The sequence below is a fragment of the Sylvia atricapilla genome, chromosome 19 (assembly GCF_009819655.1).
Source record: "Sylvia atricapilla isolate bSylAtr1 chromosome 19, bSylAtr1.pri, whole genome shotgun sequence".
Classification (NCBI taxonomy): Eukaryota; Metazoa; Chordata; class Aves; order Passeriformes; family Sylviidae; genus Sylvia; species Sylvia atricapilla.
Genome location: NC_089158.1, coordinates 9,095,545 through 9,122,442, shown reverse-complemented (window position 1 = coordinate 9,122,442; position 26,898 = coordinate 9,095,545). Strand labels below are relative to the sequence as shown.

At 43.1% G+C, this 26,898-nt stretch overlaps 1 protein-coding gene across 2 annotated transcripts; it reads right to left on the bottom strand.

The window, feature by feature from the left end:
• CAMSAP1 (calmodulin regulated spectrin associated protein 1) lies at positions 1–25,970 on the bottom strand. Of its 2 annotated transcripts, XM_066332908.1 has the most exons (19): positions 25,868–25,970; positions 25,050–25,212; positions 16,368–16,630; positions 16,009–16,170; positions 15,316–15,396; positions 14,331–14,363; positions 10,943–11,084; positions 9,836–9,975; positions 9,638–9,734; positions 9,036–9,213; positions 8,345–8,439; positions 7,906–7,990; positions 5,106–7,542; positions 4,281–4,417; positions 3,981–4,189; positions 3,793–3,895; positions 3,335–3,450; positions 2,971–3,089; positions 1–2,187 (listed from the first exon to the last, which is right to left on the bottom strand). In XM_066332908.1, exons 2-19 carry the CDS (start codon positions 25,210–25,212, stop codon positions 1,885–1,887), a joined length of 4,863 nt encoding a protein of 1,620 aa, XP_066189005.1. In that variant the 5' UTR covers positions 25,868–25,970; the 3' UTR covers positions 1–1,884. The 2 variants fall into 2 exon arrangements, with proteins under 2 accessions (XP_066189005.1, XP_066189006.1); XM_066332909.1 differs by lacking the exon at positions 14,331–14,363 and having other exon boundaries at positions 25,868–25,969.
• Positions 25,971–26,898: the final 928 nt, after the last annotated feature.

The window sequence follows — 26,898 nt, the reverse complement described above, 5'->3', positions numbered from 1 at the left end:
TCAGTTAATGATTTTTATTAAATTTCAGTGTTTCATAAAATAAATATGGTTTATAATATCAAACAGTGAGAAATAAAGCACAAGCATGAAAAGCATGGTAACAAAAGTTACACTCAATGACGGTGTTTAATACTTAGCACTTTAGAAACCATAAAGCCTTTAATTATTTACAAGCAGCAAACTATCTAACATAATTTACAAAGTTGCAGCAGCCTAGTCAGGGAGTCCTGGAAGGGGAAAAAACCACGGAGAGACTGCACTGGAAGACCTTCACTTTGCTCTACCTACCCAGCACTTCATCCCATCCCCTAATTCCCCCTATGTACAATAACTCTCTGTCCCTTCCATCATCTCCAAGGTCAGTAATTACACTGGAGTTAGAGCTCAGTTCCTCTCGAGGACAGGGCAGGACCTTCTGCACTCGAGAGACACAAATTCAAGTAACACTTCAAAGAAAAGTAAACATGTGCAAACCCAAGTCAGAACCTACAGGAGCTGCAGGTAATAAGTGTCAAACCCAAGGAGCAGGAGCTCGTTAGCAGATTAAATTAATTAGGGAATAGCTACAGAAACCTACTTGGGAACCAGCTGGGGCCAAGAATGAGACATGGGAGTGGTTAAAAATAAAAAATAAAAAGGAACTGCAAATGTACCCTGTTACCACAGACAAAAATTTAATCTGCCGAAACACAAAGACTTTTAAGGTCATAACTCAAGATTTAATATTTCAACATGAAAAGAAATCCAAGCCATTCGACTTATTTGGGCTTTTGAAACAAATGCAAATGTCTCTGTTTAAAAATTGCTTTCAAATGAGAAAAACAAATCAATATATATTAATATATCACCCAAAATAAAAAACATAACACACTCTTCATTGTAGAGCATGCTGCTCATTCAGAATAAAGACAGGACAAAGAAAGTAGAATTACATTTCATGATGTAATAAAAACATTAAAATCTGTGATCATTAAGTGCACCATCGTACAGGAGTAGCGTGCTCAGAGTGGAAATGTTCTATACCTACCAGCATCCACCTTTATTAAAGCAAACAAATCTTTAGGACACTACCTGAAACTGAAATCAGTAATGACTGGGCTCCATTCAGCTTGCCTTAAGTTTCAGCCAGGCACATTCCAGCTAGTAGCACCTGTTACGCCTCTTCATGATTGTATTCCAGAGATCTTTATATCTGTGAACCACTTTTTTATATTTTTTTTTATTCTTTAGAAAAAGACTGGCTTTTGCAATTCTTGCAATGCTTATCCTACACAGATCCTGCAAGTAAACTCTGTTCTGAGCAGCACAAGGTGGGGCTTTTTTCAGAAATCTGAGAGCTGGACTTACGTTGGCAGTAGATACAGTACAACAACTGGATGTATTCAACAGTTCCTCAAAAAGGTCTGAAAGGAAGATTTCCCTAAAGACTGTTTAAAAAACCAAACCAAACCCAAAGCACTTCACCCCAGATCTGTTCAATCCTTCTACCCAAGTCTGGAGCTTGCCAACTTTTAAGAATGCCAGGAAAAAGAGGGAATGAGGTGGAGAGGAAAGAGAATTAAATTATTCCCAATTTGTACCGATGAAAAGCTTCAAGTAAAAGGAAATCCACTTGTTCAAGATCTTGCTACATGCACAGTCCCTCATCAGCTGAAAGCCACAGTAGTTAGCATTGGGTGTAACAGCAGATTGATCATTCATAAAAAAAACACTGGCAACGTTCCTTCATCCTCAAGAACTTGCATCCATGGTTCTCTGTCCCGAAGCTTCTTAAAAAACGTCTCTGGTTCCGCACGTTTCAGACCAAACTGGAGGAAAACGGTAAACATGTTCTTCTGTCAATGCAATCCCAGTTGAGCCAACCTTCTCCCCAGGGGCTGGGTGTCATTTCCGAGTCTGGCTCTTCTTTGGCACCGCGGGTCTCTTGGCTTGCCACAAGTGGTTGTGGATGGTGAGAGCATCCACGCTCACCGACATGGTTTTGGCTGGGATCACGTTAAACTGTTTTCTGTCCGAGCTGTACTTATAGAGTTTATCAATCATTTTCTTGGTGATGCTCTTTGGCCCTGTCCCAGTCAGCTTGTAGATCTCCTCCGTGTCGGGGTAGTAGCAGTAAAGTGCTCGGAACTGGCAGCCGGCGTCGCGGAACAAGATGATGTAGTGGTTGGCATCACATTTCTCCAGTTCCTGCAGCAAAGACAACCAGGGCCAGTGTAGGGATGCATTTCCCACACCCAGCAAGTGTTTCCCAACAAGGGAAAGAGTTTCAGTTTACCTCTAGACGTTTTAGGGAGTTTACCCAGATTTTTTTCCATTCTCTCCTGGCAGTGATTGGCTCAGCACCAGCACAGGAGCATGGATTGGGCTCTGAGAGTGTAACTCAAAACCTCTTGGTGATCTTATTGGCAGCAAGACAGATTGTCCCTCCTAAAACATTCAGTATTTAGGAAGGGGCCCAAAGAAAGAAAAGGGCATTTTGGAGGGTTTTGGGAGGGTGTCAAAGGTTTTCTGGGACACCTGTTTCCCTTCCTTTCTGTAATATTTGCTATTTTGTTATTTTTCTTTATTAAACGGTTTGCTTTACAAAACACTTCTGAAGAGCAGTCTGGCTGAAATTAATTTTAGCCACTTCTCTGCAAAGGCTGGACCCTCAGAGACTGATTTACACGTGGTTCATTACACTCTGACCACCTGCTAACCTCTATCAGTGCAGGGGTTGTTCACAGGGAGAATCATCTCAAGCTTTCAGCTGAAGAGCTGTTCCTCTTAACATAATTTTCCAGTCCCTTGATAAATCTAAAAGCAGAACTCTAAATACAGGATTGTGTTTTTCCACGTGGAAAGAAAAAAAAAAATGCCCTATACAGTCACATTTTAGAAAATGGAATTCACACAATATATCAGAGGGATTATGAAATCAGCATTACAGACCCATGTGATTGAGAGTGCATTAATAATTTTAATGTTTACCTCTAATATTGAGTTCTTATGTGGTTCATTCACTTTTCCAGCAAGACAGCAGTGAGAAATAGCATTGTGAATAATAGGTTTGTTGGATTTGCTGCTGGGTTCCTTAAATAATTTTGGACCTAAGGAAGATAAATAAGTCAAAATTATCTGCCTGATATTTATGAACACTAAGATTTTCACAAAGTGAAAAAAAAAAAGGAAAAAAGTCATTATTTTTCTAGAATTACTTACTTTTAGAGATACTAAACAGAACAAAATACACCTGACAACTTTTCAAAAACAACATGGAACAGATCACAGGTTTTCCTGACCTGGTATTCATAATAAATGAACAAAACAAACTAAACAGAAACAAAGCAGGCACCTGTGTATTCTGCCACTGAAGCAATAGAAGATGCTGTGGAAGCATTCTCCCAGTCTCTCTCTGTGTTTCTGCTGGGATTTCTGCTCAGAATGGGTAAGGACTCCATTGATTCAACTCTGGGAAGGAAACAAATCAAAAATTATATGCCAAGGTTTTGGGGTTAGCCCTGTATTCTCACATAAATGTTGCTGTCCCTGAATGGAACAGATTATTCTCCCTTATCCTCCCCAGAACAGTCAGATTCTCCTTGCTAGAAATCAAAGCAAAAACTCTGACTCCTCTGGGAGAAAAAAAAAATAAATTTGCAGGTTGGTGCAGAAGACTGCAGTTGGCAGGCACATAAACCAGATGAATTCAGCAGTGCTGACTGTGCTCCTCTGGCAGTGAGGTGAAGCAAACAGCACTGAAGCCCCAAAACTGTTTCACCCCCAGAGAAACCCAAGAGAACGTGGCTGTACCTCTGTGAGGGAGTGCCACCAGAGTGAACACTTTCAGGCTCAGTTGTTGCTGCCGAGGCCAAAGACAGACTGGAACCAGACTGAGCACTGCTCAAATTATCAGCTACAAAACAGGAGAGAAAACGTCAAACACATTTACTTACAGCAGATTTGAAACTCGGGGAGAGAAAACAAATCCAGATTCTTACGTGTAGAAGAACACTTTGTGCCTGAATCGCTGTAAGATTCCTCACGATGGACCGACTTTGGCCTGGGTTTTTTGGGCTTGGATTTGGGCTTCCCAAGCCCTTGCTCCTCCAAAATTTGCTGCTGTTTTTTCCTTAGATACTCCTGCTTGATGAGTTCTCTCCGAGCCTTCTCCTCTTCTTTCCGTATCCGGTCCTCCTCAGCTTTGCGGCTGCCAAGGGAACACGAGATCAGTGCATTCAGCATGGAACAAACTTCCTCAGCTGGAAGTGAAGGGAAATAAATTCTTTTGCATCATTTACCGAGCTTCATCCCTTTTCTGTTCCACCTCAGCCTCCAGCTGCTGCTTCCTGAGCCGAGCCTCCTCGGCCTTGCGCTGCTGTTTCAGAAGGAACGCCGCGCGTTTCTTGGCCAGCTCGTCCTCTGCCTTCTGTTCATCCTGCAAAATCCAAAGGGATGCAGATTTTATGGAATAGTGGACAATATATTAAGCTGGACATCACAAGATTGCTGATGATTCCAGGAAAATCTGAAGAAAAACTGTTACTTTTGGAAATCTTGACGTTTTTAGAATTGATGAGTGTAAATCAAACCCTCTTATTGCTCGAGAAAAAAAATAAGAGACAGTTTTAGTGTTCCCTTAAGTTTGTCAGGAGAAAAAAAAGGGCTCATCTTACTCTGACTTGTTTTTAATCATGATAAAACCTCCTAGACCTGTAAAGTACAATGCAACTATGATGTGGGCCAGGATGGACACCACAAATAATCCCAGTGCAATGACAATCAGTCAGAATTAATCACACTAGAAAGACCCCAAAAGTTAATTTAAATTCCTTGAGATTGAGACTAGTTTGACTTTCTCGAAAGAGACATTGAAAGAGAAAGTATCATCATGTCAGCACATTTGCAGTATTGACAATAATCACTGCTAAGCACAAATTAAAACTAAATGTTTTGAGAGCAGATCTCTCTCTTTTTCCAAAAGTAATTGTTTTCCAGTGCAGTTTTTTAATATTCAAATATTGCAACCAATGAGAGCTGTGCTCCATCAGGAGACTGGGAAACACCAGTTTTAATGCTGGGTGAGTGTGTAACAGGAGCCAAAGAGAGAAAGGTAACACATTTACCTTGAAGAAAAAACCCACACCAGACTTCTGATCACCTTCACTAATCATATCCACGGAGCTATCCTGGTTTTCAAGTTCTCCTTCATCTGGAGCTTTTAAGTCAGACAAATCTACTTCAATGAGATTAGCCTTGCTTCTCAGGGGCTCATCCACTGGGACATTTTCTTTTCCTGAGCCATCAGAAGAATTCAACCCTGCTTCCTTGAAGCTGTTATTCACCTCTTTGCTCATTTCAGACAGAATATTTGCGTCTTTGGAGGTGGAGAGAACAAGTGCCCTTTGATTGCTCTCATCATGAAGTCTATAGGTATCAAAGAAACACTTCTCTTGGGAACCACTTCCATGATCAGGACTGCTTTCCAATCCCACTTCTGTGGGCGTCTTTGCCAAGCTATTGGGTGGGAAAGGTCTCAAATGCGGGAGGTTTTCTAGGCTGGGAGTTGGGGTTTTCACACGAGCTGAATTCTGCTGCCTGTCCTTAGGGACTTTGAGCTCTGAGGGCCTTCCTGGGCGGGGGGTCCTCCCCTGGCCGAGCCGCGGCGGTTTCCGCAGGCTGTTCATTCCAGTTGGAGACAGGGGCTCAACAAAATGAATCGAAGGTTTCACCTTTTGGTCCTGAGAGTTACTTCTGGTTCCTGGGGATGGCACTGTTGGAGATTTCATGAGCAGCTCCTGCTGCTGGGAAATCTTTAAGATGGCCTGCTGCAGGGTGCTGATTGTTTCATTCAGCTTCTCGATAGAAAGGTCACATTCATTGATGTCTGCTTCAGTCACGTTGTCCTCTAGGAGGGCAACAGAAATAATTTTACTTTTTTCCAAATCGTGTAGAGCAGCGGGGTCTTTTGGTTTGTGTTGCTCAGCAAAAGCCAGGCTCTCCTGCATTTTGACTTTTGCCACGTCTTGAGAATCATTGAGCATTTCTTCTCTCTCCTCCTCTTTCACAAGAAACTCCTCAGATTTGGAACCCAAAGAAACTTCATCCAAATCTTCCCCATTGTGCCGAGAATATTCTTTTCCAAAATGTTCTGGTTTAATAGGTTGTGGACCATCAGGAGATTTCCCTTTTTTAACAACGTGCAGGAAAGCTGCCTTGCCCAATTTTAGTCTCTGCCTTGCTGATAAGGCTTCCATCTTCTTCTTCTGAGCCTCTATGGCCCTGCGTTTCTCTTCCAGCTGCATGTGGAGCTGCACCAGCTCCGAAGCTAAAAGATTCACATTGTCTTTGTTCTGCCTGTTGGGGCTCTGCTCTCGCTTTTGTTTCCACGTGGTCAGTGGTGCTGGGCAGCTCTCTGACCCATCTGGGGTGGTTTTTTGGGAACTGCTTGTGCTGGACTTGGTCTCGTAGCTGTTGAGCCTCTGGAGTTTCCTCTCAGCAAAGCTGGTCATGCGGACACTGCCGCTGGCCATGGACACGCTGCTCACCTGGGAAATGGTGCTCAGGCACGGGCTGGAGCGGCCGCTGGCATCGTCCTTGTCCTCGTGCTCCTTCACCTTCATATCCTCCTGCAGCTTGGCAGATTCCTCCTCACCAATGTATTTAGTGACTATGGGGTGGTTGTCCATGGCCACCAAATCCTGGTCAGCATCTTCCATGTCCAGGAGATCCGGCTCAGAGTCCTGTCTCACCATAGTCCAGGTTGTATCCTGAATGTGCAGGTTGAGACCTTTCCCATAACTCACACTGACTTTACTGGTTACCTCATCGTCAGGTTTAGCAGCATGAAGAAAGAATCCTCCAGTGGATAGCTCCTGAGAGGAAGGATCTAAACTGCTACTAGCCAAAGGTCTGGAAGCTTCTACATCTGCTTCCCCCAGGGCCACTGCATCTCCAGAACCGGGATCTGCAACTGGAGTGAAATCAGAGCTAGAAATTGGAGTAAAAGTCCTACTGAGGTCATGCTCACCATGACTGCTCGTCGCTTTCTTGCGGAGCAAAGACAAGTGTCCTTCATTTAACCTCTTTGTTACAAAACTCCTCTGCTTCCCCTCCCCACACTCATCCTCTTTATTGATGACCTGCTTTTCCTTGGCTGGTTTCAGGACCGCAGGCATTAAAGGCTCCAGGTAAAAACTCTCGGGTTTGCTGTCCGAAGGGTCGCTGCTTGTTTTTGGAGACCACGCTGTGGCCACGATGCTGGGCACCCTGGCTGCTGCATTCTGCACCTCAGGGTCACCACGGTTTGGCCTTTCTTCAGACCTGATGATTGCAATGAGCTCTTCATCTTCATCCTCCATTTCTACGTTGTTCAGCAAGCTCTTCCCGTTGGCTTTCACCGATGGAGGGTGGGGCTGGTTTTTGGGGGTTACATTGACAATGTTGGAAGCAAGACTGTCCTTGCTGATGGATCTGGCCAGGCTAATGCTGTCACCAGAGCCAGGGTCCACATCAGTACTGGCAGAATGATGAAGGGCAAATGGTGTTGGCTGAGACAGAGGCCTAGAAAAGATAAAAAGAATCTACTGACACTCAAGCATGACAATTTGTTGAAATAAAGACCATGATACAGACAGCTAAAATTGTTGCTTTATTTTAAAAATGCATCCTGTATCACAAGTGACCAGCAATACCAAGCAGCAACTTCAGACACTTCCATTTTCAACAGCACCTCCTGAAAATCACATCTGACGTATTTTCAACTGCAAATCTAAAATCAGTCAGCTCTGAAAGTGCACATAAAGAGAAAACAAAATTAAGTGACTGTCAGTGCAGTTCTAGGGCAGTGACACCTCATTACCACAATCAAATTGTCACAGTATCACTTCCTCAAGCAGTGCTGTAGTAAATAAATGCCTCCCTTACCTGGGTTTCCTCTCTGGCCATGCCAGAACTGCCCCTCGTGGCTGCCCATCGACACGGGTCAGGGAATTCGAACGGTGCCGATGGCCTGAAATGATTACTAATTAATAATAGTTTGGAAATGATCTTTAAACCAGCACTTTTACCTCATTTAATAGCAAACATAAAAACAGAATCAACTCCTTCCCCAACAGATGGCAGCAGAAAACAGGTTTCCTGCAGCTGCCACCAGACACAGACAAAGCCTGAAAAAAATTAAAACCCACTAGATTCCTTAAAAGCTCTTTAAGATATACTAAAACCCAACATGTTCACCCACTCGTGTTACTGCAGTTCAATTAAATTCTAAGTCATTCCTAGAAATTAACTTATATTTCAATTAATTATTTTATAGACATTGACAGTTATTGCCTGTTGAAAGGTGAATTCAAGGCAGACTTACCAGGGCTGTCTTCTCCCTGTAATGATTTTTGTTGCTTTTGCCTCAAAGGCAGCAGTGGATGGGAAGGGCTGAAGGCAGGGCTTCCTCCTTTGCCACTAATTCACAAAAGCAAGAATTCATTACTACAAAGAATTTTTTTTCTCTATAATCAGGAAAAAATATCCAATTGTGAAGTTACACTGGTTAAGTTACCTTCATCCTCTTTGAAATGTAATATCATTAATTTTTAAGTAGTTCCTTAAAGAGAAGGTTTTCACATTTCACATTTTCACAACACAAAAGTAAACCTATTACCTGAAATTAAACTAAGTTTCTAAACACAGTGGATTTAAGACATCACTTACGTAAATAGTAAACTCAAGACAAAGTAAAGGCTGACATAACTTAGAGGTCACCATGAAATTTATGTCAGCTGAAAATCCTTTTCATTAACCTTCCTGCACAGGTTGAAGTTTGTTTTCACAGAACCCCAGAACGGTTTGGGTTGGAAAGGATCCTAAAAACCATCTTGTTCCAAGGACAGGGACATTTTCCCCCAGAGCAGCTTGCTCCAAACAACTCCCTGTCCAGCACTGGAGCCCCTTTAGGTCACTCAGTTTGTGGCAAAATGACAACGTTTAGCAGCACAAATCCCCAGGTTCTCCCAAGAGAGGCACAAAGTGAAGGTGGAACAAAAAGAAGACACACTCACAGGTAGTCAGGCTCCTCGGGGTGCAGGTAGTACCTGCTGCAGGCCTCAGGGGCTGCCTGGGCTGGGGGCTGCAGCTCTGCTGGGCTTGGGCTGGCAGGAGTGGCCAGGAAACTGCGCTTGGTGGCGTTGGAAATGGGGACAGGGGGCCGGCTGCTCTTCTGCTGCATCACTGCCTTGACTGGGCACAAAGGGACAGCATCAGCACGACTCACAGAGGCCAGGGAGGGAGCAGGATAGGAGAGGAAGCTCTCAGATAGCAGAGGGTAGAATGGGAACAGTCTACAGTGTGATCTGAAGTATTGGTCTTTATTTAAAATATCTATCTTTTGGTGAGCTTAATGGAAGTTACAAATTAATAATTAATTAGTGGGGGTAGGGGGGAGGAATTACTTGTTCAAAAATTATCCATTCAAAAAATTTAAAGTCAAGAGGATCTAGGACTAATTTTCCTTCCACTTCACTGCTTTTCAAAGATCCTCAGCAAGGATAAACCTTGGGTATAAATAGATCTTCCAAGGAAACACCACTAGGCAACAGTTTCACTGCAATGTAAGTATTTTCTAAATAACAGTGCTATCAGTTATCTGTGGTTACAAACTTACCATCTTTTATTTCCTGGATATCCCTTGGTTGTACAAAGTCTGGTTTGACATTCTCAAACCACCAGAAGAGTTCTGCAATGAACACCATGACATTAGGCTGAAACAGAAAAAAAGGAAAATTACACCTCGCATTAAGGAAACTCCCATGATTAATCCACATTTTATTTTAAAAAAAATATCTTTTATTATGTTTCTTACCTTTAAAACCAAAGGAGCATAGAGCATGTCCTCCAAGGTGAGGTAAAAGCATTTGTTTAGGTACTCATTTGAGAACTCTCTCAAAAGCTGAATGTTATAGAGGCTGTCTGCAATTGATGTCACTTCCTTCAAACAGATATCTGGGAAAGGGAGAGAGAGGGCTGAGTAAGTTCTGGCACTGCTCCAAGGAATCACCCTTTCACCCTCACCTCAGAGGAAAGTAAATACAGGAACTTCACAGACTCTACACCAGCACTGGATATTTACTGGCTACCAGTGACATTTCTCTACCTGCTCAGTACCAGAGGAAGAGGAGGAAGAAAACCACAGAGAACAGTATCAGTTCTGCCTTCATTTCTGAATCCATTTCTGAATTCATTTCTGCCTATCACAGGCACAGAAAAGGTAAACAGGCTACAGAGAACACACATAATGACAAAATACAAAAGCAATTAAAACCAGACATCTTGATTTGCATAAAATAAAGGGTTACTCCTAGGAGTCACAGTGCTGGTTCCTTCTGAAAACACTCAGGAGCTCTGCAAGGTACAACATATCTGAGAATTTAAAAACCAATACGAAATGTTGATTTGCAGAAGTTAATGCAACAAGGACATTGGTTTATCAACAAAAACACTTTCTGGGGAAGAGAACTGAAGTTTTGCAATGCTCAAGAGTGAAAATTTCTGCAGATTGAGAGAAACTATTTCAAAATCTAGATTTTAAAATGCCAAGTTATGCCAAGAAAAACATGAGAATTATCAGCTAACAGTGATGGAAATGTACTCCATTTTTATGGCATTAACCGAGCTCAGTTATTTGAGCAAAGAAAGGCACATCATCTAAAAATGGAAAAGAAAGGACTCTTTTGTAGCTCAGATAATATACAGAACATAGTCTTCTAAACACAGTAAGTTAAAAAAAAAAATCCATGAGAGATTCTTTTTTAAATGCACATTCCATATTTGACCTGCCTCCAACCTGCCATAGTCCACTACCTATTAAATGTGCTGCATTTTTAATTTCCCATGTATTTCTAGCTCAGCTTCCAAAGCCTGAAAGCCTTTTATAAATTCCTTTTATTCCTTCCAAACTTTTATTACATACCATCCAGTTTCATTTGCTCTGGACAATAATAGTGAATCACAGCTAGAAGAGCAGCACCATCGCTACCATCCTTCATCAAATCTTCCAGCACAGGGAAATAGGGTAACTGCCTGCTGGAGAGGTGGTCCCTTCTGTAACGCACCTACAGAGAGAAAACAAGGGCTCACATCATGCTGAAGAGGCAAAAAGATTTAAAAAGGAAAGGAAAAGAAAAAAAAAAAAAAAAAAAAAAAAAAAAAAAAAAAAAAAAAAAAATAGGAATCTGTGTTAAGCCTTGAAAACTCTTTTTGCTGGATCCTTTCTGCCATTCTGCCCCAAGTCAAATCCAGCTGACAAAGTTGTGCTTTTCTCCCTGGAAATGGTGCTTTTCTTTTAATCCTGGAATAGTTTGGGTTGGAATGGACCTTAAAGATCATCTCAACCCAACCCCCTGCCACGGGCAGGGAACCTTCCATTAGGGCAGGTTGCTCATCTGCCATTCAGTCTCCTCATGCCCAGGAGCAATCCTTGCTGCTGGATTCCTCGCTCCATTCACACGTTTTAACTTATTATAATCAATTTAACTCAAAACCCTTCCACGCAGATGCATGAATGCAGCAGGTCCAAAGAAAGAGACATGAGGAACTACATGAAAACACTCCAAGCTTGGGAAAAAGCAAAAATAATCCTGATGGGCTGGTGATCTCTCATACCTTCCCCATGTCCATGGATTTGCTGACGTGTCCACTGACAGCAAAGTTCTCTCAGAAAGAACCAGAACATGGCACATCTGTGTGCAACACGGGTCTTGTGCAAAAATAAAAAAACCTGGCCTTTTCCAAAATACTCAGAGAGGAGGAGGCCTTGATATCCCCAGCAAAACTCTCCTTGATTTACTACAGATCAAAATCAAGCCCTGGTGCAAACCACCCCGCAGCCCTCAGGGAATTTGGAGCTGCCAAAGCCAGTCAGCTGAAGAACAAATCTTGGCATTGCTTCTTGCAAGTTTTGCAAGTTCCAGGGTTGCTGTTTCCTGAGCATCTACACGCTATGGGAGGCTGTGTCTAAACTGAGCAGCAAAGCAGGTGGGAAAGCAAAAGCAGAATGCACTGCAGAAACCCCTGGCAGTGCTGAGAGAACATCCCTTGGACACCTGAGGGCATTGACAGCCCTGGGATTGAACAGAGCCTCCTGTCTGCTGTGCAGACACACCAATCACACATGGAATCATCAGAGGAAAGCTGGGCTTTACCAGTGGCATCCTACACTTCCCAAAAGCCAGCCTGGGAAAGCTCCACACACACACTCACACTCACACACTCCTAGGTGTCAATTCAGGATGGCACAGGCTGTGAAAAAATCTGTTCAGAGCAATGAAGATGGCTTGGAGCAACGAGAACCAGTTTCTTCTCTTTATTTTGCACAATGCTAAGTTTCCCAAGGAACTCAAAGCTATCTCTGCATGCTAATGCTATTTTTCCTGTCCTTTTTTCCCCAGGTGCAAATTGGGTTGTTTTGTTTTTTTTTTTTCCCCAGCCTGGAGCACTCCACGAAGATGTAATGGAATGGGAATCATACTGTACCACACGAGCATATTCCACTGGTTCCAGCATGCAGTGCGATAGGGCATGCATCAGATCAGGCTTACACAGAGAGAAACAGTGAGATATAGGATGGTGATTATTCAAACAAGAAACAAATCAAGGCATCAGCAACATCCATTATGCACTAGAAATGTGGTTGTTAAGTCTGGCAGAGTTAAGTGTGCACACCAAGGTAAACTGGTTAGCTTGAAAGGGTCAGTATTTATCCACATAAAGTAAGCATATTAAAAAAAAAAACCCTTCAGAAATTCTTTTTCAACTTTAATTCCTCCCATCGTTAAAGTAGATACAAATATTTCTTTTCCAATAGGCTTAAATGGAATTTAAATCAACCACAGTCAATAACAAGAACTAAAATCTGTAAAGATTCCTTGTTTCTTTTGGCTTTGGTGAAAAACCCCACAACTTTATCAAAGAGGGTTTTTATGGACTTAATTTAATTCCTCTTTTTTTTTTTTTTGCTCAGCTGTTATTCTCTTAACCCTTCAGTCTTTTATACTGAAAACTCTGAATTGTTCCTTATTTGTAACCCTCCTGCCCATGCATACAATGAATGACATTTGTATGCAATTAACTGCAGAAATTTTGCTTCTGAAATAGAGAGAATTCTGTATTAAAAAAAACCCCAACCAACTAAAAATCCCAAAATAAAAAAAAGCACAGAATTGACAGAATGTGACAACTTTGCAAAACCTGGCAGCAAACCATTAAAATCTAAGCAGACTAGAGGTGAGACAGCCTTTGTTTACTCCTTCTTTTAATTTCAGATATTTAAAGTTTTTCCTCCAGCCCACAGATCTGGTTCAAACAAAGGATTAGGAGGCTGCAGTGGGACTGAGCTCTCCGTGGGAAGGCAGAGAGATCATGGGGAAGCTGCCTGATCACACCTGCCTTTCCCAAGTGCTCTGCCCTTTGGAATTAACAACTGAGATAACAGCTCATCTTCCCAGAGAGAAAATGAGTAACAGCAGCTCCAGCAAGGGCAGGAGAAAGGGCATCAAAGCTAAGGAAAGCAAAGGAACAAAGGAAAATCTCTGCAAGTTGAAATAAACCCAGAAAACTCTGACAAAAGAAAGCAGAATTTCTAGAAGCAAAATTTTGTTTTGGTTTTTTTTTTCCCCCTTAATATATAGTAGTGATATTCCAATTTCACACTTCAGCACAAAGAAAAATCAGTATTTTGTTTCAATGTGCAAACTGTCTTTCCTCCCTCTGTGCCAGCTCCAGGCTCTTTAACTGAGCACACAATCCCACCAACTGTCCCTCCAAAGTGGTCTGGCCACTCTCCTACCCCTCCTCAGTGAACAGCAGTGCTCTGCCTCTGACAGATTTACAAATCTGCCCCAGAGCAGGTGCAGGAGCAGTGTAAGAGCATTATTTAAGCACAAACATCTGAGTATCTTAACTATGGATTCCAAGATTAGGGAGCTGTTTAAGCCGCCCAGCTTTTCCCTCACCTCACTGCTGTCATCAGTTCCCACTCCCAACCCAACCCAGCAAATGCAACCATTTCAACTGGTAATTTTCTAGTTTTTTTATTATTATTATTGCTACTCCACCTCCCTCACTGCTGCAAGTGTGGAAGCAATTCTGAGATGCTGCAAAGTGAGTATGCTGTAATGCTGTACAGTATGCAGAAAGCACGTCACGAGAACAAAGCCTGATGACCCAAAAGCTCACACAGGTGGTTTTTTTTGTTTTCAAAGAGCAGCTGAGAAGCAATTGGAATGGAAGCAAACACTCTGAGGAAGTTTCAAAAGCCATGATTTTGTGGATGACAACTGGTGTAAAAGTAGTTCACTTACAGGTACTAATTTCCAATACCATTTGGAAGGAGACTGCTCAGGAAGCAAGGAAAGGAACGTAGGAATAGGAAAGGAACATCAGCAATGCAAGTTAAAAGCAGTCATACTTAAATGCACTTCAGCAATAAACACTTTCATATTTCAGAGGGCTCGTGGCCTAGGAATTTAGGTTTAAAGGTACTAAAATGAGACCCAAAAGCCAATAGGGTCGAATAATTCAAGAGATCCTTTAGACCACAGATCAACTTGTAAATTAAGCAGCTCTTCTTTGCTGAAGGATATTATTTTCCATTAAAGGCACATAAAAAACCTTTGCCACTAACAGGAAAATTAGCAGCTGTGCCTTGTTCATAGGTCACACTTTGAACCCTTTGCCCAGTAATGCCAATTTGAGGAAAGAATAGGTTATTTATAACTTATCTTAAAATCACAAATTGGGAGTTCAGACAGACATTAGGTTGGAGAAAGATCTATTTGACATTCTCCAGAAATGAAAGTGTGCTATATTTTGCAATATTAGTGCATTGTGATATAATCTCAAGGGAAAAAAAGCTGGAAAAAACTACAAACACACATATATAACATTTGAATGCCAAGAGTATCCTTCCTGGACAGAACCTGAATAAGTCCCTAAATACACATTAGACAAACAACCCATGCAAAAAGAATATGCCCCAAAAGCTTTCAAAAAATATATAACATATATTTTGTGCTGTGAAAGCTGAGTCATATTTACCCACATACAGTTGATACAGGTTATTTTAGTTGAAACAAGCTGTTCTCATCCTACTGAAACTTAAAGGAAAGTCAGAAGAGACCAGTGGGCTTCAAAGACAAGGAAGGGCACTGATGACAGAGACAAAACAAACTGCATGCTGAAAATCTCACTTTTGAGGACCTCACTTCTCTGACAAAGAAAATATTGATATTTAAATCCATTCCTCATCAACACACAGTATCATAGCTGAAGATAAATTTGTTTTACCTTTTGATGTCCTGGACTTTCCATTAGTTGTTGTTTTAATTTAATCTCTTTCTCTGTTATCTCTCTCATTTTAAGGTTCACCTAGAAGAGCATAGGATAGAAAACGAATTAAAATACACCTGGATATGTTTCTACAAGTGTCCTTCTTGCTCCTGTTACTTAATGATCAATTCATGCTACAAACATAAGAAGTTCATTGAAAAAAACATGGTACAGCAGTTTTCTAGACCAACTCTCTATCAGCAGTAACTGAAATCACAGCCCTGGGTTTGCAAGGACACATTCCTTTGGAATGTGACTCTTGTCACTCAAAAGAATTAGAGTAATTTAACTGCTGCCCTTGCAAAAATTTCAGCATTTCTGTTAAATGTTCCATCCAGTCAGAGTTAACTCCATCCTCTTATTTAACATGAAACGGTGTTCCACCTAAAAAAACCCCACCAACCAGACACCTCATAGAAACTTGTCTGAAAAGAAAGAATCCAATTTTTACAGTTTTTCTAAGTTACTTCCTGATTATCTTCTTTATTTTTAAATTTATCAGCTATATTCTTACCAAAAAAAAAAAAAAAAAGTAGAAAGAGATGATAGAAACACACAGGTAAGGAAAGAAGACACACATCAGAATCTGTTTTAAAAAGCTGAAAGGTGACAAGAAAAGACAGGCAAAGCTTTTCCCAAAGTGCCTTTTACCTTGTTGATCCAGAAAACCATGGCATCCTCCAAATCATAGGGCAGTTCTTTTGAGGCACTGAATGTAGAGAAACGCTTGACACTGGCAACCACCTTCTCAATGCTGATCATTTCTACAGTGTAGGCCATCATAAGAGCATCAATCATTGCCATATGAGAACTCTGAAAGAAGCAAAAACACAGAGAGGATTGGAAAATAAAATACCTTCTAAAAAACCCAGTGTGTTTTAACTGTATTTAAAACAAAACCACTCCTAAGCTTAACGACCTAGAAATTAAGAGCTCCTCGCTCCTTTCCCCCCTGTTTTAAACAGCGTTAAATAAAAAGGAGACGATTAGGTGGAATTAATTAAGCCAACCATTTTGATTGGTGCGGAGCCCAGGTCAGACTCAGACACAGGGGTGTCATCGCTCTCCATGACGTAAATCCCCTTCCGAGACAGGGCCTGGATGACGGACTGGTGTCCCTGCAGAGCAGCCACCTGGTCCCCCTTGAGGATGAGGCTGCAGACACGGCAGTAGAGCTCGCTGGAGAGCAGCAGTTTGATCACAGGGGGTTTGATGTGCTCCTGCTCGTACTGGTCGATGTAGAACGGGTCCTTCAGCTCCTCCGGGACGTTGTCTGCAACAAAGGACAGCAGCACGTGGCACCACTCGTCACCAAAAGTGCCTGGTGAATGTCAGTGGGGTTGGTATTTTATTTGGGATTATTGCTGGTTAGATCACAGGTTAAAATGGGTGTAGGATGGGCAAGGTTTAGCCATATCTTCAAAGCAAAATCCCAAAGCATACACAGCAACTGGACAAATGGCAAGGCGCCATCACTGAGATGGTCTCACCAATCTCAAAACCCAGACATCGATTTTTGGATGAATTTTGGCAATTCAGAAGGAAAAGACCAAATTTTTTTGATGGATTTTGGCAATTCAGAACGAAAAGACCAAAATTTTGGCAATTCAGAATGAAAAGACCAAAATATCTGACTAAAACCTTGAACATTTTACAAACCAACCAGCGAGCTGATTATCTATCTTTTTTTTGGTCAAAAGCATTAAATCAAACTATTGCAGCTTTCAGCCTTTAAATAATTCAAGCCAAGGAAGCAAAAATCGCTCCATTTGGATTAAGCAGGAACTTTAAACCAAGACTAAAATGGAACTTCTTCTGCCTTGGCCCAATTTCCAGACGTTGTGTTGGGATTTTATCAAACTGAATCTAGACCCTGAGTGTAGAAATTTAGAAGAAGTTAAAATTAGCAGCACAGAAGGCCTCACCCTTGCCATAAACACATTTTTGCTACTCCCCAGCACAGCTCAGAGCTGGCAGGAGAGAAAGGCCCTAACAACAACTAATATCCCAATCACTCTAAATATGTCCAAGACATCTCAAATCCATCCCTTGCTCTATATCCCAAAATAAAACCTTCTCCTCATATTGGGTAATCAGCCTGGAAGCTATTGATCTTTATAACCACCAAGCAGGAATAATGAGAGTCTGCAACTCCAAGAAAAATATTTTCTAGCCTCAAGTGTATTGTCTTAATAGAAACCTGACATTTCCTAAATTTCCAACATAAAATTCTATCTAATGCTTCTATCCAGTTACTCTGAATATCTTTCCCCAAAGTCACTTAAGCAGTTCATTTCAAATACATACATCCACACTTAAAAGAATTATTAATTTGGCAGCATATTTACTTTTCATTCAGCTCATTTCCGGAATAATTAAATTTTCCTACTCCAACAAACTCCTACACATATCTCTGAGCTGCAAAATAAGCCACCCAATATTAGTATACTGCAGAGCACTTAATGTTCATAAAGAAGAGGAATGGAGACAGAGTGTTATTGCATGAGCCACAAGCACATCTCACTTAAATAAAAACACACAGCAAACCAGTGCTGTCTAACAGCTCCTGTGAGTCAGACTGTGCTGGCCCTCTTTTTCAAAATGGGAAGAAAGTTTAAACAGCTTTCTGAAGTTTTTTTGAAATTAAGATAATTATTTTTCGTTTCTGTGACATCGAATGTGACATTCTGCTGAAGATGGTTGGAAGAGACACAATAAAACTCGCTGGCACTACCTAAGTAGCATTTGTTAACGTGGCTGTCCATTTTTAGTGAAACACATAATAAATTCAGATATTTTTAATCTTCTTAACATTAGTCAACCTGACCTAAAATCAAAGCTCATTCCACTTAATGGCCATTTCCATTTCCAGACAGAGAACTTGAGCTTCCATTTCTAAAGATCCAAAAAATCCAAATGCAAAGCAGCTCATATAATTCAACATTTTAGTTCATTACAAGCAGCTACACCTTTAACAACCAAAGACACGTTGCTTTGTACTAGAATTATTTGTGAAAGGAAATAATACAAGCTCATAAAATATCCATGAAGTTGTACATCTCTGGCAGAGCATTAGCACCACTCAAAATTTTAAAGGCCTTTTTTTTTTTAAAACAACACAAAGAAAATGCAAATTCCAAAAATCTGAAGCACTTGGATGAGGGGCTTAGTCCAACACCTGCTCTCCACCAGCTCCTTTGCTGGAATTGGGCTGGAATGGCGGACAAAGAGCCCAGAAATCCCTCCAAGACACCTCCTGCCTCACAATCCGGATTTTCCTCACTATTTTCTCTCCTCTACAAGGTAAAGAGACTGTGATTATTTTATAGACTGTAACCACAGCAAGGGAAAAGGTTTTTCTGCAACACTAACATGCCCAGGAGGGAGTCAATCTATAGGATTGGGGTCTTTACACACGTTATTAACACAGGAGAGGCCGTGGGAGCTGGTGCTGAGTCTCCCACGTGACAGGGGCAGGCAGACCTCCCACATCAATTTCTGATTAAACCAGCTCCATTTCAATGATTTTTAAAAGCCTTTTCTAGCACTAAATGGATCTAGTTCTTAGTGAGGAGATTCCATGTCACAGAAATCAATATGTTTAAAAAAACCACCCCAAACAAACAACCCAAAACACGCAAACAGAAAACAAGAAAAAAAAACCTCCAACTTTTATCGTGTCATTCGATCTGAAAGTTCAGTCAAAATACCTGAATTTTTTTTCTTTTATACTGGAAAGTCCTCTAATTTCATGTTTCTGATCTCCATATAACTGCTTAAGGACTGAATGGATTTGGATTGACCAGGATTAAGGGTTGGGCTGGGTGGGAATAATTTAGTACCAGGATTAATAATTTGACTTCCTACTATCACAGGAAGTTATTCATCAACATTAATCCTCCCATAATTGCAACTTATTTCACTGTAAACACTTGCCCAGGTTTATTTTTTACATTAGTACATAGAACACTTCTGTCTATCACAGTTCTGTAGCTGATTTATATCCTGACTAAAGATACACAAAAAAAATTAAGATATAAAAACCACAATAAGGCTCAAGAGTGACAATGCTAACTTGACTATTTCATTCAATAATATTTCATTTATTTCATGCTGGACATAATGACAGGCACAAATGAATGAGAAATAAATAGCAATGCAAACAGGATGTTAAATAAGTGTATCATTCTGAATTGGGAAACTTCCAAATAGAATTGAAGTTGTCTCAAATGGGGTAACACAGAACAGACAAAAAAAGGTTTTAACTGAGAGGTGTCTTCAATATTTGAAATCTGCATCTGAAAGTGCAACTGAAGACACTGATCTTACCTTTCACACCTATTAATTATCCTTCCCTGTAGCAGGAAGCCACAGAAAACACCTGCAGCACCCAGAGTGCTCATTCTCCTTAAAAAGGACAAAATTCCCACAGTGCCAGAAATCTCAGGAATAAAAGTTGCCACTTTTAGAACAATTACAGCCCATCAGAGTTAACCCAATGCTAATTAATCACACACAAGCAGCCCCTGCTATCATGGACACCTTTTTCTCCCCAGTTTTTATGGATCAGACAAATCAAAGGTGTCCCAGCCTTTGTCCTTGCCTCACACTACAGAATGTGCCAAAGTTCTTTTTGAAAAAAAATGTCCCAGGCTTTCCAAGTCCCAGTTTCCATCAGTATCTTTTCCAACAGCTTCTTTCCATGACCTATAACTGAACTTGGAGGTTAGAAAAGTTCTGGTCATTAAAATGTGAGTTTTTACACGTTTATGCCTTGGATTTTGGAAAAAAAAATCAACACATGAAAAATTAACTTCCAAGAAATTATCACCTAAGCTGGAGCTACAAAAATTTCTGCTCAAGCAGTTTAACAAATTAAAGGAAACCAAATCAAATCATATCCTTATTTTTTGCTTATAAAGAAGCCTCCAACACAATCTTTTCATTCAGCCATTCATTTGGTCTGTTCCATGGCATAAAGGAGTTCTAATATCTCAAAACCTGTCAGTTCTGAGTATAAATCATCAAGCACAAAACCTTCGAGAGGATTACAAAAATAACTCAACTTGCAACAACTGTCAGGAGGGACAATCATTGCCAGACTCTCCTTGCCTCAGGGGAGGGAGCCTTTCTTTACCATCTCACTTACAAAAACCTGTTCAAAGACAACCACCTGATGATGACTTGATAAAGAAAAATACAGCAATTTGAACAAATTTGACTTATCCCTTGAAGTGACGGGGTGGATCCAGCCCAGATGTTATTTTACCTCCAGAAGCACGAAGAACTGGTTTCACATGGAAAGGGAGCCAAGCTGTCCTGGTAAACAGCACAAAGCTTATTCAAATTCTGAGTAGGATTTCGTTAGTATCAGTATCTGTTCCCAGAATTATTCAGCACTGGGTGAATGTCCAAGCTGAGCACAAACTCCACCTTCTCAGCACTTAAGACCACGAGAATATAAACATTTTGTGTCGGTTCTCATTACAGCACTGCATTCTAAAGCCTGTAAGTGATCTGGAACAGGACACACGAACATTTACATACAACAGGCAGGAAAACCCCAAGCTAAAGGCTTTGCAAACTGCTGGGAGAGTGACTGCACTTATTACCATATCTTTTGATCAAGGATAAAGCCACAATCCTGTGGATAAAGCAGAAGAGACAAAATAATAATTATGGAATCCTTCACCCCTGTAAACTTCACACAATACTTCAGTGTTTATGGAACAGGTGCTATTAAAGAAACAAACGTTTAACTGTTAATATTTGCCAAACACAACAGCTTTCTTAAAAGGATTTTTACTACCAGCCTGAGAAGAAAGCTGACAAAAGACAAGCAGGGAATCCAGAGATTTAGGGAATTTAGCCCAGGAAATATCCTCACACTGCTTCTACCAGCTGTGAGGAGCTATTACAGCACTGTAAAACCTTATTTAGCAAGTAAGTTCTAAGTATTCAAAGACCAAAAAAAAACCCCAAACTTGCATTTCTACTCCAATACATCCCATTAGCCCTTGGCTTTCCTGCCTGCATCCTGCCAAAGGTTTCAGGCTACTGTCAGCATTAAGTCTGGAAACTATGTAAAGCTCCCAGCCCTGATAAATAAGTAAAACCCATCAGATCCCTTTTGAAAATCCAAATTTTGCAAGCTGTTGTACAGAACCAACAATATTTACTATGGAAAGGGTTGCAAAGAACCCACTGCTCACAGCAAACTGCAACACTGAGACACTTTCCATATCCTTCAACACTTCAGTTTTAATAGTATAGCCACGATGATGGAAACCATAATTTCTACACGTAAATTAGTGCCATTAATTAGTGGGAAATCAGGATTTTCCCTCGTCATTGTCCATTTTCCCAAGTGGTACCAAATAAAACCAGCCTGAGTTTGTTCTTTCCAACTGCTCAGAGCCTGAGGGGCCAGTGGGGCTGAAGGGCCAGGTCCACTTCCCACTGCTCTGCGTGGCAATCTGGATCATTCCAACCAGTGTGGAAAAGTGATCTCCTCGTGGAGGGCTGGCCAAGCCTCCCCAGCCCTCACACACTCACCCTCTGTAGCTGAAGTTCCCCACACTCACTGGCAGCTTTGCTCCTCAACCCTTTAAACATCAGGAATTACAATTCCCTCAAGTGGCCATTTGGTTCTCATCGAAGTTTGAGCATAAAAAAACGATAATTCTGGTCTAATTAAAGTCCATTTTCCTCACTGGACTCAGCTAAAGGGACTTAGAATCTTTCCAGATGTGCTCAGAGTGAGAGTGATCCATGTCAGGACTCCCAGATTTATTTGGGGAGATGGATGACAGGGAATGGAGAATGAGCTTCCTTCATGACATCCTTCCCCTCTGCTTTCTGGAATCCAGACAAACAGTTGTAGAACCTGCCTGTGGAGCCCATCTGTGCCAGCCAGGCATCCAGCACAGCCAGGAGCTGCAGGTTTCCAGGAACAAACCATCCAGCCCAATTCCTGGGCAAGATGAGGGGTTGTCTTGCAGTGTTTGTGTAGCTGCTCAGTTGTCTGGCTATCAAAATTCTCTTTTCATGGCCAGAAGGTAAAAAAAAAAACAAAAAAAAAACAAACAAAAAAAGGAGGACTGCATCACCTTGCATCATCAAATAAAACAAAGCCCAAACTAGGAGTTCAAATTATTTGTCATGCATGCTCCCAGTGATTTGTCCTTGAGGGAAAAAAAAAAAACAAAGGATGAAGAATTTTCCTATTTAAAATGCCAGCTTAGAAGTTGAGAATTCAAATATTCTTTAACAGCAAAGAGAAAATACAGTAGCAGGTAGAACCTGCAGGGATGAATGACTTTCAGTAACAGTCTACACCAGCATCAAATCCCTGCTCTTGACCCTTTCCACTCTTCACCACGAGCTCAGCCTTACCCAGATGAAAATTAAATGCACCAGAATTTGGAGGATTAAGGCACAAAATTATGTCAATTCTTAAATCCAAATCTAACATTTAAAAAAAATATATATTCATTCACTTGAAGGCAGTTATGGAAACCTTATCAGGTAAGATTGACTTCAGAACAGAGGTGTGTAATATTACAAACAGATAAGCTTTTTTTTAACCAAATCAACCAGGAATGTCTAAAATAATAAAATGTCCTCAAACCCTTCAATCTGCATAGTGAGATTTTAAATAATAAAATCACAGTTGACCGTAGCTGCCCAAGGCTCACCGAACAACATCCAGTATCTTAAGACTAAAACACAACTCTGAGAGCTGTTCAAGTAATGTGTTAAATTCAAGTATTATTCAAAATTATAATCACACAGGAAACCTTCTTAAACCCATCTCTCTATGAATTAAAGAGGCTTATAAATTTCTAGGGATTGTGCAATGCTATTCCAGCAGTAATGGCTAACATGTGACAGCGACTTGCAGGAGCCATTTCAAAAATCAAACTACATTTCCACGGGCCACACTCCTGCAAAGACACACACAGACACCAATCCTCGCTCACTGGGGGAAAAATTTACTTCTTTTTCTATTGTTTGTGGCATTTCAATGTTGTTATTTGTAATCTGAGCAAACCTAAATGCAAGGAGAATAACTGGCAGAGGCTGCTGCAGCCAGAGCTCCCAATTCTGCCACGGGGAAAAGCGGTTTCATTTTAGCTTTTAGTCACAGGAAAGCCAAATACTTTTACAACCTGTGCTGTCAGGAGCATAAACAGACTTGCCATTAAGCAATTAACTGGTCCAAGAGGTTCAGACAGAACCCTGAGTGCTGGAGCAGACACCACCCAGCAGCAGCACGAGGTCTCTGCAGCGTAGGAGCCGTGCCAGTCCCTTCCCATTTAGGATCAGCTTTCCTTCGAAACAAAGTCACCGTATAAATAGTGCATCCCCAGGTCTGGAACAGCCCTTTTATCGTGGCTGGCTAAAAAGTTTCAGGAAATGTTACAAACAATTCCAGTAAGTGAGAAATATTTACATCAGGAAGTGCCTGTTCTGTTCTTTTAAGTTATCAATGTTCCACTGACACCCTCCCCAAATTCCCACATTTTCAGGCGTCACCTGATCTGTGGGGGGTTTTTTTTTGCCTCTTGTTGCTCACAACAAAATACATTAAACCCTGTAAACCCTATGATTTTATTTTATTTTATTTTTTTGCCCATAATCGACAAGATGAGGGGGACACTGACACGGCTGGAAATGTTTAATAAGAAAACTAATTTATAAAAAAATATCCCAGCGAGGATTAATATTTAATGGCAGGAATGGACCACTTTTCTTCAGCCTTGTCACCAAGTAAGCCAGTGCTAATCCATTAAGCATATTATGAGTTTGGAGAATTAGACTTAGATTAACAGGGCCACCTCATTTTCCAAAACAAGTCTCTCTATACACGTTTTTATTATATCTTTTGTTCTGGAGAAAACAGACCCATGCAATACTTTGCATCCTATTTCTTCATAATGAAGCTACTCAAACTCGAGGTGTGTCTTGTACATCGAGACAGATCTAGTTCAAAACAAAAAAGCATACTTCAACACCTGCCAGGAAAACACTGTACAAATATACTCCAAGAATATTTATTTTTCCACGTTTGACAGTAAAAGTTTATGGCAATGTGAGGGAAGAAAGAACTCCTCTATCCCCTACAACCTGCTCTGTAACGTCACAGCACTCAAACTACATCTGCTCATTCAACATCCCTTTCCATAAAACAAAAACGTTGCTGAGCATAAATGGATTGTGTTTTAGAACATCTGGGATGTAAAACCACAATCTGACAGAAAAAAAGAAGACCAAACTGAGCATACAAAGGGTATCAAGGGCCCAGCATCTGCTGGACAAGATGACCAGACAAGGAAGAACCTAAAGCCTGGAGGGACTTGGGGCCTGTAAGCAGTGACATAAAGCTCTGTGGAACAAAGTCTGCTTAGCTAAAGCAAGGATTTAAACATTTTGAGGCAGGAAATTCTTGCCAAGCACCATCTGGGAGCGTTCACCATTAGGTCTGCTGATTCAGGGCATCTCATACAGTCCCGTTATTCCTGTTTAAAGGTACCAGCAAAGACAGAGTATTACAAGAGAACAGGCTGCCATATTATTGATATTTAAAACAAAGCCAAATTTAATTACTCCTGAAACAGCAGGGGAGACAGAAAAAAAAAAAAAAAGCAAGAACAAAATCAAGAATGAGCTCATGATAGAGGTGATCTTACCTATTCCGTAGGCTTTAGCACAGATCCATTGTAGATTAGCAGCTATTTTTGCTCTGGCTGAATCATAGAGCTCCAAAGGGACAATCTCAACTGCACTATCTGTCAGAGCATCCATTTTTCTTCTGGTACTATCTCCACCCGCACAAACATCAACATCCACCATCTAAAACAAAAACAAAAGGCAGAGACTTTTACAGGAGCCCGACGATTCTAAAGCCACCCAGGAGAGAGGAGCTGGCCGGGCTGCACACAACAGGCCCGACATCCTTCGGGATTTCCATCGGGAGGGCCGATGTAGCGATTCCAAACCCACTCGGCAATCAAAAGGCATCGCAGCCCGGGGCGAGCATCCCTTTTTGTCAAGGGCAGGGCCCGGCTCGGCGAGCCCCCGGGGCCGAGGCAGCGGAGAAAGGCGCAGCCCCGTTCACCTGCCGACGGGATAAAGGAAGGATGAGGCTCTCCCGAACAATGCGGGCAGGTACCGCCGCCCCCTCCCCGCCCGCGGGGCCGCGCCGGGGCACGGGCACAGCCGGGGCAGCACCTGCGGCTCCTTCCCCCGCCTCGCCCCCGAGAAGCAGCACAGGCTCCGCGCCCGCACGCCCATGGCCGGGCCGAGCAGCGCCGGGGGCCGCCGGAGCCCCCTCCCCGCATCCCCGCCCCGCCCGGGCGGAGGAGGAGGCGGCGGCGGAGGCGAGGGCGGGGGAGGCGAGGGGCGCAGCCCACCCGGCGCTGGCTCCGCGCAGGCCCCCGCCGAGCCCCCGCCGCCGCCGCCGCCGCTCCCCCCCGCCCGCCGCGGCCTGCAGGCCCCGCCGCCTCACCTTGCCGCGCTACCGCTGCCTCATCCCCGGCGCGGGAAGAGGGCACTGCGGTGCCCTGAGCCCCGCCGGCGGGGCGGGGATGGGGAAGGCTCGGCGGGTCCGGCGCCGGTGCCGGCTGCGGGAGGCACGGACGGAGCCGCCGCCGCCGCCGCCGAGGGGCCGCGGCTGCCACAGCGCTCGGGGCCGCGCGCGCGCGCGCGCATGCGCCCGCCTCCCGCCCCGCGCGCGCGCCCGCGCCCTCTCCGTCTCTGCGATCCCCCCCCGCCCCGCGCCCTTCCCGCCGCTCCCGCCTCGCCCGGACCGGGGCGCGCGCTCGGCGGGAAAAGGGAGAGGCGGGAGGGAGCGGGGCAAAGGCAGCGGGAGCGCCTGCGCGTGCGCGCGCGCCGGGTGCACGGCCCGCCGCCGCCGCCCGCGCGCGCCAGGCAACCGTTACCAGGGAGACCGCGCGCGGCGCGCGGACCCGCCCCTCACGGCCCCGCCGCCCGCGCGGTCCCTCACAGAGCCACAGCCCCTCACAGAGCCACAGCCCGTCATGGACCCACAGCCCCTCACGGAGCCACAGCCCCTCACAGAGCCACAGCCCGTCATGGACCCACAGCTCCTCACAGAGCCACAGCCCGTCATGGACCCACAGCCCCTCACAGAGCCACAGCCCGTCACGGAGCCACAGCCCCTCACAGAGCCACAGCCCGTCATGGACCCACAGCTCCTCACAGAGCCACAGCCCGTCATGGACCCACAGCCCCTCACAGAGCCACAGCCCGTCATGGACCCACAGCTCCCCATGGACCCACAGCTCCTCACAGAGCCACAGCCCCTCACAGAGCCACAGCCCGTCATGGACCCACAGCCCCTCACGGAGCCACAGCCCCTCACACAGCCACAGCTCCTCTCGGAGCCACAGCCCGTCATGGACCCACAGCTCCCCATGGACCCACAGCCCGTCATGGAGCCACAGCCCGTCATGGACCCACAGCCCAACACAGAGCCACAGCCCCTCACAGAGCCACAGCCCGTCATGGAGCCACAGC

Bases quoted from the DNA above. Each gene is read 5' to 3' on its own strand.
- CAMSAP1 (XM_066332908.1), bottom strand. From the start codon at position 25,212: ATGGTGGATGTTGATGTTTGTGCGGGTGGAGATAGTACCAGAAGAAAA. The intron at 16,171-16,367 runs GTTGGCTTAATT...TGCTTCTTTCAG, and splicing joins GCTCCGCACCAATCAAAATG to AGTTCTCATATGGCAATGAT. The intron at 14,364-15,315 runs GTAAAACAAATT...CTTCCTGAGCAG, and splicing joins AAAGTCCAGGACATCAAAAG to TCTCCTTCCAAATGGTATTG.